Here is a 10226-nt window from a genome sequence, read left to right on the forward strand (position 1 = left end):
AGACATGATTAACAAACCATATCCTACTGAGGACACAGATGGATATGGTTCTGTGACCGAAATGTTTGCTGGGTATATATATATACACATATATATGTATATATGTATATGTATATGCTATTTCTAAATGTTAGAATAAAGTTTTGTTCATACTGGATTCCGCGTTGCACGATTCATTAATAATTTTATGCTGTTATTTGCTTTAGAATGACCCAGTAACGTCAAAGCATAGGTAGATAAAGCTACTGTATATGTTGTACCACCGTTCTCCATTCCCTTTTCTAGACAATGTAAAGCGTTATTAATTAACGACGGTGTTAACGGTACGCCTGATTCTAAGAGAGAAATCAGTATATACGCCGTCAACGCGGAGGAAGAACTATCATCATCTTGCAAACCACCCTAAAAACACGGTTAGGAATTTTATATTTGATAGAACTGTATTATTTTAAGACAGAAAAAGAAGATGAAAATATGTTATATATATTGCATACCTTCATATCCTTATGAAATACTCTGCCTATTACAGGAAAACATCCATTTTCCAATTGCTTCTTCACCATCCATTTAACAGAAATTTTCAGATCTCGCTCATCAATATAAATTATATTTTTTGCTTGAGCAAACGATTTTATTACAAACGCAGTGAGCCAGATCGAACTTTCCGAATGGTCTGAACCAAACGCCGAGTACGAACCATCTGAATGTCTGTATATTAACTCACGCTGATATCCTATATAATATAAAATTAAGTTACGTAAAATCTATTCTATTGCAAATTATAATTATAGATAAACAACGCCTACCTTTTTTCATATTTTTAACTGCTTTTGCTCTCAGCTCTGAGTTCTGAATTCCAGTCGCGTCTAAGTAGCCGATTACATAGATGTTAGGGACAAAAAGGACCATGTTTTGCTCACCGCAGCCCATTGGTAAACGAACAAGATTGTCCAGATTTTCAAAGGCCGGACCCAAAATATTCCCTATCAAAGATACATATGCCCTCGCGCTTTCGGGCACTACATCTTTGGGCAAGTCCAGATTCCAGCTAATAGTAGAATCATCGCTAAAGTTTTTCGGGCAGATAAACGCCGATTTGGTCACTTCTACGGGAAATCCTTCCGGTAGCACTAGTATCGGTTTTACAATCACATCCCTGAAGTATACAAGTTGAAAACAAAATCTGAGAAAAATATCTAATTTCCATAATTTCTAATATAAAAATTCAATATTATCTCAAAAACATCATTATCCCTAAAAATTAAATCAGAATTTAGAAAATAAGTTTACCGTGTATAAAGAAGTACTTCTGGACCACACGGTTCTGCGTAATCTGAGTCAATCGAAGCAGAAACTGTAATGTTAACATCGCCGAGAACTCGCGGTCTGAGAATATATTCTTGCACCACGCTGTCCCGAGGTTCTACGCAGAACGAGGCAGCTACATACGACAGATGCAAGTCGAGCCCTGTTGCGTCCTCCAATTTAATCGTTACCTAAAAGACCAACCATTGAATAATCGATGATTATTATTTAATCGATTAATCACGATTGTTTTTATTTTAAACTCACTGGTAAACTATGCTGCATGTAATTGAATAAAGACACTTTCATACGTAACATTTCTCCCCGCTTTACGCTGTAAGGTAAGCTATAATCAAGAAAGAATGGTTGAAATCCTGTGATACTGATCGGTGGTGCTATTCCGAGACCACGTGTAGGTGAAATGCATGTAGTGTACCCGACCCAATCAGTAATAGTATGAGGTAGAGTACGTTCTATAGTCACTTTGCCTTCCTTTCTACAAAAGGAAAAAACAACATTTGCCGACCTAGTGTATCTAACGTGAATTGCAACAAAGAGAAAATGACAGAGGATTAATAAATATATTTCACAAATTAAAATACCCAGTCGGCACTAATTCCCATAGCCACGTTTCAGGAAAATAAGATCTTAGAGGTGCAGGTGGATTGGGTACTTGATCAACATATCCTTGCTCGGGTCCCACGTTTAATAATGGGAAAGCCATTGGTAATGTTTTCATGAATTGAATTCCTGCAAAATTATACGTGTGTGTGTAGGTAATGTACATAATTTAAAAAAAAATACACAACACATCACACACATGTATGAGATTTATATAACATTTTAATTGAAATCATGCTTATGAATAAAAGAATTTCTTTTGCAATGCAATTTCGTCTAAACGCACCTCCCTGTTCCATATCCGTTCTTATATCTTGCGGCATAAGTATATTGAAGAGCATGCTTCTACCTCTATCCCAACGATCATAAATTTCGGAGCACGGCCGTGTTTCGAGCATCAAATCGCTCATTACAACAACTCCAAAATCCTGAAAACATGGAGAAAAAGCAGAAATTATGTATAATTATCTTTTTTATTATCTCAGAATTATTTACATTTCCAGAAAGTTCTCACATCAAACGCTTGTATAGCATCCACGTAATTTACATCCGTGCGTCTGATTAAGCTCCTTCTTATTCTACGATCAAGTAATGGTAGCTGGAATGCGGGAATTGGTAAGTGATCGATTTCCTCGGTGTTAATTCCTTGTGATGTCGTAGCTGTAAAGAATTTACATGTCTTTGTTTTTATTTACTTATAATTATAGTTATACCCAGATAGCCAACTGAGTGCAAGTTATTGGCAACTTGCCACAAATATTACTCATATGTTTTCAGCACTGTAACAAAAGGGTGTATCCTCTTTTCAGTATGTTCTTGCCAACAACAGTTTTCAAAATATAATAACAGCAAGTTCTCAACAACTCATCGGCAATAAACTTATATTATTTTTCTCAACTTATGAATAAAAATTATTGCTCATATATTGCTCACATATTGCTGACTTACATGTCCTAAATATTGGCTACAACAATTGATTGATAATAAAACTCAGCATATTGATATTGAATTGACAAAAACATTTTCGTTGCGTTAAATAAAAAAAACAACACAACTGCAATTGGCGAGCAACTTAATCTATACAATGATTTGCTTTATATTGAGTTTTCACATTTGGCTATCTGGGTATATACATATATACCCTGATAGCTAAGCATGTTTTGTAAAATCATGTAACTTAATGCTAAGCAAAAGTTTTCGATTAGTTGCTGTGTATTTGCTAAAAACCTAATGCATAATCATACGTAATCAACAACACGAAGACAAAGTTGAGACATTTCGTGTCAGCAAATTTAGAGCAAACGAAGAGCAACTGTTGCTCATTATGTTGTCAACAAAATGACTTCCATTCATGGAAAACTCTTCACTTTGTCATTTATTTTCGGCAACATAGGAGCAACATGATGGTAACAGAACAAGACACCAATGTCTGTATTTCTGTCGTATGGTTGTTACCGTTGTTGCTGTAACTGTTGAAACATATTATTTTATTTTTCTTTTATAAAAAAACATACCTCTATCTTGCGTCGCGTCGGACACAAAGAAGAAGTCGGCCGCTGCGCTCGGCAGAACTTAGCGCTTATTAAGCGTTTTGCGATTGTTGCTTGTCATTGGTATTTAATTTCATATTTCCAATAGATTTACAGGAAAAGGCCAATCACAGAGAGTAAGCACAACACACTTTGTGTGCGTATAACAGTTTTACTATATAATAATAATTATATAATAAAAAAAGATACATATAAATGTGTGTATACATATTTTCATGTATATCATTTGTTATATATTTACTAAGAATTGACTATAATAATCAGTATATGTAAACAAAACATTTGTTCGTGTTGTATATAAAAATATATTTTAAATTATATTTAATAATAGTAAAATAAATATTTTTATCCATTGTTGCAGATACATTGCACTGCAATATTTTAAATAAAATAATAATTTAACTAATAAATACAATTTCCAGGATAGCTTGAGAATAAGTAGATAAACATAATTACATTTTATTGTTAGTAAGGAACAAGTGGTCTCGCGGACTGAGTGCAGCGGCTGCGAATATAGAGATCTCGAGTTCAAATCCCACCGTTACCTTTAGGATTTTTTCCGTGCTCGGTATCTTTCATCAGTTAATCAGTTGTGATCGCGCGAACTGAATCAGACCTTTACAGATCAATTCGAATAAAATTCCCCTTCCACAAAACAATGTGCCATTAAATATATACAGAGTGATATTCGGAACAACCCTTTATCCTTGAAAATATATATTCTTGACTAAATTCTGAAACAACTTTAAATTTGACAAAATTTTGTCTGAAGCTTTTTGAGTTATTAATAAAAATAGGTGACTTACCACGAGTCGGATACAAGAGGTAGGCAGAGGTGGCGCAACTCACCGTCAGATGCGGACGATTACATGTGGTGACCTGACGCGATCAGCTAATCGCTACACACTGTTTCTGTATCTGTCTCTGTCTCTGTCTCTTTCTTTCTTTTTCTCTCACTTATTTATTTATTTATTTGTAATTTGTATCACTTAATCCGTGCATCAAATAAATCACTGTCAATCACGGTGAGTTGCGCCGCCCCTGCCTACCTCTTGTATCCGACTCGTGGTAAGTCACCTTACCTATTTTTATTAATAACTCCAAAAGTAAGCTTTAGATAAAATTTTGACAAATAAACAGGTGTTCTAAAATTTAGTCAAGAATATGTATTTTCAAGGATAAAAGGTTGTTTTGAATCACCCGTTGTATATTCATCCGTTTTCGACATATTGCATTTTTGCTGAAATTTATGACTTGGCACGTGTTGTTGGCAACTTGTTGTCATATTGCTTTTTATGTTAGTGATAAACCGTTGACAACAAATACACGGCAAGTTGTCGGCAACACATGTTGACACATGTTGTACGTCTGATGTCAAACTAAAGACATGCTAACTCATCTTGTTCTAAGTTTGTTGAAAACTCAAACGCTTTGTTTTTGGCAACATGACAGCAAAAACAGACAGGTGGCTATCAGGGTATATATATATAATGTATACCTTTGCAGTCCCAAATAGGGCGCGGCTGAGATTCAATATGAAATCTCTTCAGTTGTTCAAAAGTTTGATCGGCATCGACAAGATTTGCTTTAGATCCTAAGAAACTTGTCGATTTGTCGACTGCTGAGATGCCACACAAAGACCAAGGACCAGCTTCCACGTGATATTGAGTAGGTGTTCCTGGAGTCTGAACATCTGTGTGCCAAGCAGTTTTTACTTTATTCAGAAAACAAGGTCCCACTTTGATTGAGTACGTAGTAGCGACAACTTCTCCATCCGAACGAACATAATAGAGTAACAATTCGGATACAGGTGCCATAGAAGGAGTGATTTTGACACTGAGAGGAAATCTTGAAGAACAAGAAATATAATAAAAACATTTTAACAATGTCCAGTTTGCTTTTGATATCTAAACTTGAGAGAAAGAGAGAGAGAGAGTTTTACATTTGCCAAGTAAATCTGTTACCTGTGAATGACAGTGTCTTGATTCGTTTTATTTCCTGACGTTTCAATAGCGCCCAACAAGTTTCGAAATTCCGAATAATCTAAAATTGTGTCTTTTGTTGGTCGGTGTTTTACATGACCGTATATTAATAAATCCCCTTTAGAATTAACCGAATAATGAAAGGAAATTGATTCGTTGATTTTACTCTTTGCTGATACGGTGTACATAACATTAAAAGAGTACTTTTCACCACAAATGATTGGTTGATATCCTTGGGCTACGGTCAAATAACTGTCTGATGGTGAATACCAAGGGTTTACGTCGATATGCGCTGATGGTTGATCCATAAAAACCTAATTAAAATTTATAACAAATTTATAAAAAATTTTACTTATTTTATTTTTTTGTAATTATAAAAACATTGCAAGCTTGTTGAGTAAATCATATTTCTACGTACTCGCCAACGTGTATCCGGTGAGTAATATTTAGTGGGATAGTTGATAGCGGTAGCAACGAAACTTAATAAGACAATATTTCTATGCGGAGGTGGCACGACAAAGTCGACGAACCCGTCGGACGAGGATATAAAATCGCGACATTCCACTACCACGCGAAGCCACTCGTCTTTACCGCGTACCCGCACGCAAAGCTGAATTTTCTCGTGAGGTGCAGGAGTATCGTCATGTCGCGAGACGTGCAGCTGTAACAAATAAATATGTATTTATGTTCGAAAAAAGACATGTCAAATTTATATGCAGCAGGAATAAAATTAGATTTGACTTTCTATTTTATTAAAAGATTTATATAAAGAGAATAAAAAGATGAGCTACCATAATTAGTTACTCGCGTGATCTTTACCTTTCCGTGATACGGTAAGCCCAATTTAAAGTACTTGGGTGTGTAAGGCAGAAATTCAAGCTTCAGAGCTTGATGCACAACTACCGTCTGACTGATTGACTGCTCCACTATGCCGGTGCCAGCTTCGGTAAAGTTAGCTATGAGAACGATATTGTTCGGTGCTACTTTCCACTGAGCCAATCCAAGCACAGCACCTGACAATACAAATTCGGTGCAACCATCCGGTGAATCCATCTGTAACAATCGATTAATTATCCGTTATCTAACTCCGCGCACCTATATTTTAGTTTTCTTTTACCTTTGTTTCATAGTGTATTTCTGTCAGATTAGGTTTTCGTCTCCATGTTGGTATTTCAGGTGTCGATTTTAAAGATAATTTACCTTTGACCGGTTTGCCGTAACTATATCTGCAAATATCATGTAATATATATGTATGTGTATAAGATAATGTTTTGTATAAAAATATAACAAACGCGTTTAACGTATTTTATTCAATATAAGTATTTTTACTTTGCGCATATGTTCCATGTAACATTCTCCGCATCCGCGAGAATATATCGCGGTGAAGTTATGGTTACTTGGAATCTCGGAAGAACGTATTTCTTCACTTCAAATGCGATATTATGGATTAGTTGTGGTTGTAATCTTGTTTTCTCTACTTTAATTTCCCATTTACCCTGCAGCATACAAAAATCCATATCAATCTTTTTATTTACTGTTCTTTTTACTTATTTGATGAGATAATGCGAATAACAAAAATTGTTCAGGTTTTACTAGACTTGGTTCCGGAGATAAAGCAAATTTTAATTGTACGAGTCCATTTTCAGTGCTGACGTTTGTCCATTGAGTCACTCGTACTTCAGACGGATTCTCAATCCATACTTTCGGTATCTAACAATAGGAAGATATATATATAATTTTTGATACATTACAAAAAATCATTATATTTTTAGACTTTGTTTCTGGTTTTATTATTTCAACAATTTAAGCAATCAAAAAAATATTGCTTAGAATTTGTAAAAAGCTAACCGTTTTCTTCCATGGTTTTAAGTCGTGATTGAGCATAAGGATTCTAATGTTCACATCTTGCCCTGGTTTGTAAACCGGCTTGTCCGTCTCCACAAATGTGATTATCGGATCTTGCTCGATGTAGACTGCTTTTTCCGTCTCCACAACATAATCGGGATATTTATCGAACTTGATTTTCAATCGCAATCGACAAATATAATGCTCCGTAAAGGGTACCGCAAGGTCCAGACATGTTTCTATTCCTGCAACAAAAATAAATATAAAAATAAAATCACTACAAAGAAAAAGATAATTCTACTTACTTTTCATAAGTACAGACAGAATTATGAAAAAGATGAAAATAACAAATAAATAATATAACTGCACAGAATTGTTGTAGTTGTTACTCAAATGATAATTATTTCTCAAATAGTTGTGTAATTATATATATATTAGATTCATCAATATAACTTCACGAATATCTAACATATATAAGTATTAATAACATATACATAATAAGTATATATATATAATTGGATCTTAATGGAACTACATATTTCTTATTGTTTCGTATATAACAATGCAGATAAGTTTCTCATGTGATTTCAGCGATTAGTTATTTCCCCTTCGGCAAGAGTCTCGGCTTATTTAGCTCCCCTGCAGGAAGCGACAATTTCAACTTGCGATTTGTTTAAAGCGTCCAATTCGAAGTGAAGTGAAAGAGAGGAAAGAGGGTCTGATCTTGGGGCGTAACTAGGACTTTTTTGGGACCAAAACTAACGATTTTGATAGAAATATAAGATCGATTCTTTGTTATTTTTTTCCTTATAGTATAGTAGAAGAGTTATTATATATTTTCTTTTAGTTGTCTTTCATGATCACATCGTGTGTTGAGAGTTTGCGATCATCCATCCGATTGTATTTAAATAACTAATTATATTTAGTACAAAGTCTGTATACAAAGAGCAATAAAAATGTATATATATATTAGGTCCAAACGTTAGTTTTGTATAACTACTAAATACAAAAAATAACGATTCGAAAGATTGCGAAGATGATTTTTTTTTAAAAATCATCTTCCAACTTTATCATGGATGCTGTTTGCTCGCGTGGATTCTAATTTTAAATTACACTGAAGAAGGTCCAAAACTGTGATCGAAACGTCTGTTTATTTAATAAAGACTTATTCTCATACACGACCAGCTTGTATTTACTGCTCGTATCGGCCCTTAAACTCAATTTATGACTATTTCACGAGCGATTTATTGATTGATTTTTTTTCAATACATATTACATATGTAATAATTTTGCTTAATGTGCGTGCTTTGTTCATCAAAAGTAACATTTTATGTAGAAAAATAACATCACGAAAATATATCAGTCAAAAAAACAATATCTATTATAGATATTGTTTTGTTTTTATTTTAATATATTATTTTAAACACGTGTAAATTGTATATTGTTGAGTCGAAAAATCTAATGAAGAAAAACGCTTGCCTGTGTAAATGACGCTGCTTGTTTTAGCGAGTACTTCGTCTTCTGCGTTTGTGTCCGGTGACGATGGATACAGTAGCTCCAGAAAAACATGCGCCGGCGGCTCGAGATTGTGTAGCGATAAACAGCTACTCTCGATTTCGCCGGCTAAGAACCGTTTTGGTGCAGTAAATACGTATCCTCTAAAGATATAACAGGATTATATAAGTTAGACGGCAAAGCAAAATATAATAACTATGTGTGGTATATATGTTGAATTTTGATCATTTAAATATAAAATTAAATCTAACAATACGTAAACGGTTAATGAGAGCCTTGCGCTGGATGTTTGTCGTGAAATAAATAAATAAATAAATATATATATATATATATTTATTTTGCAACTAACATCCAGCGTAAGGCTGTCATTGACCGTTTACATATTGTTAGTTTTAAACCTCTAGAGCCTAAAACTTTTTATTAATTGTTATAAAAGTAAATATGTAATTTGTATATGTAATTAAAACACATTATATTAATTATATTAATTATAAGATCTTGTAATATTCGATGAAAAAGATAAAAAGAAATGATTTTACATATTTTTCAAAGAAATTTTTTTATTGCGTGGTTATATCTGAATGACCTATTCAATAGCCTCTTTATACGTTAATTGCAAAAAAATCAATGCGTAGCTATGATTAAATAAATGCGATTATTATAGTATAATTTTCCTCTTCCTCTATTTTCTCTCTCTTTTTCTTTCTTTCTTTCTCTCTCTCTCTCTCTCTCTCTCTCTCTCTCTCTCTCTTTCTCTCTCTCTCATACACGCACACACACACAACTGTTCTCGTAATGTAATAAAAAAAGGGATATTCGGTATTACATTATGAGGTAAAACATGATCATATAATAATGTGTGACTTTCATAGTAATGACCATATAATAATATATGACTTTTTTTTACCGATTAGTAATTGCAACACTTTCGCAGACTTGAAAGCGGAATAGACAGAAAAGCACACAAAATACATTTAATAGTTTATCCATTGTTATAAATGTATCTCGATTCACACTGATTGATACAATCGACGTTATATATTTTCGAAAAGATTTCTAACAATCACATCACAAGCATGTTAAGGAAAAACACACTTCCTTGCAAGGAAGTTTTCTTCTACGAACAGAGAGGCTACTATCAATATGAAATAATGATACTGCGACATCAGAGGTTGCAGACCAACTGAAAGCGTGATAATGGTACCGGCTACTCATATTATTAACCCCTTATGTGAAGTCTCTACATGTAAGGAGGAGAAGAGGGTCATGCGGATTACATCGCGAAAATCTCGCGTCGGCCATTGACCGACGCGCAATAGGTATACCTTTATTCTTGCGTCGCTGGTCATAAATCCGTTTTCTAAACTTATTTATCAATGATACATGTGTACAACTATAGCCATGAGAT

General features: G+C 34.0%; 1 protein-coding gene across 3 annotated transcripts in view; it reads right to left on the reverse strand.

The window, feature by feature from the left end:
• LOC109860786 (alpha-2-macroglobulin-like protein 1) overlaps window positions 1–10006 on the reverse strand; it is a 16378-nt gene extending 6372 nt beyond the window's left edge. For all 3 annotated transcript variants that reach the window (XM_020440093.1, XM_020440092.1, XM_020440094.1), the window contains exons 1-18: window positions 9726–10006; window positions 8783–8961; window positions 7307–7548; window positions 7052–7168; window positions 6788–6954; window positions 6576–6684; window positions 6278–6511; window positions 5877–6119; window positions 5441–5772; window positions 4975–5324; window positions 2441–2586; window positions 2213–2354; window positions 1908–2055; window positions 1573–1801; window positions 1291–1496; window positions 807–1156; window positions 495–733; window positions 154–402 (exon numbers count right to left, since the gene is read on the reverse strand). In XM_020440093.1, coding sequence (XP_020295682.1) covers window positions 154–402; window positions 495–733; window positions 807–1156; window positions 1291–1496; window positions 1573–1801; window positions 1908–2055; window positions 2213–2354; window positions 2441–2586; window positions 4975–5324; window positions 5441–5772; window positions 5877–6119; window positions 6278–6511; window positions 6576–6684; window positions 6788–6954; window positions 7052–7168; window positions 7307–7548; window positions 8783–8961; window positions 9726–9808 — 3765 coding nt within the window. In that variant the 5' untranslated portion in view covers window positions 9809–10006. The remainder of the gene's footprint in view (window positions 1–153; window positions 403–494; window positions 734–806; window positions 1157–1290; window positions 1497–1572; window positions 1802–1907; window positions 2056–2212; window positions 2355–2440; window positions 2587–4974; window positions 5325–5440; window positions 5773–5876; window positions 6120–6277; window positions 6512–6575; window positions 6685–6787; window positions 6955–7051; window positions 7169–7306; window positions 7549–8782; window positions 8962–9725) is intronic.
• Between the last annotated feature and the right edge of the window lie 220 nt (window positions 10007–10226).

Source organism: Pseudomyrmex gracilis, unplaced genomic scaffold, assembly GCF_002006095.1.
Source record: "Pseudomyrmex gracilis isolate BER0280 unplaced genomic scaffold, ASM200609v1 scaffold_469, whole genome shotgun sequence".
Taxonomy (NCBI): Eukaryota; Metazoa; Arthropoda; class Insecta; order Hymenoptera; family Formicidae; genus Pseudomyrmex; species Pseudomyrmex gracilis.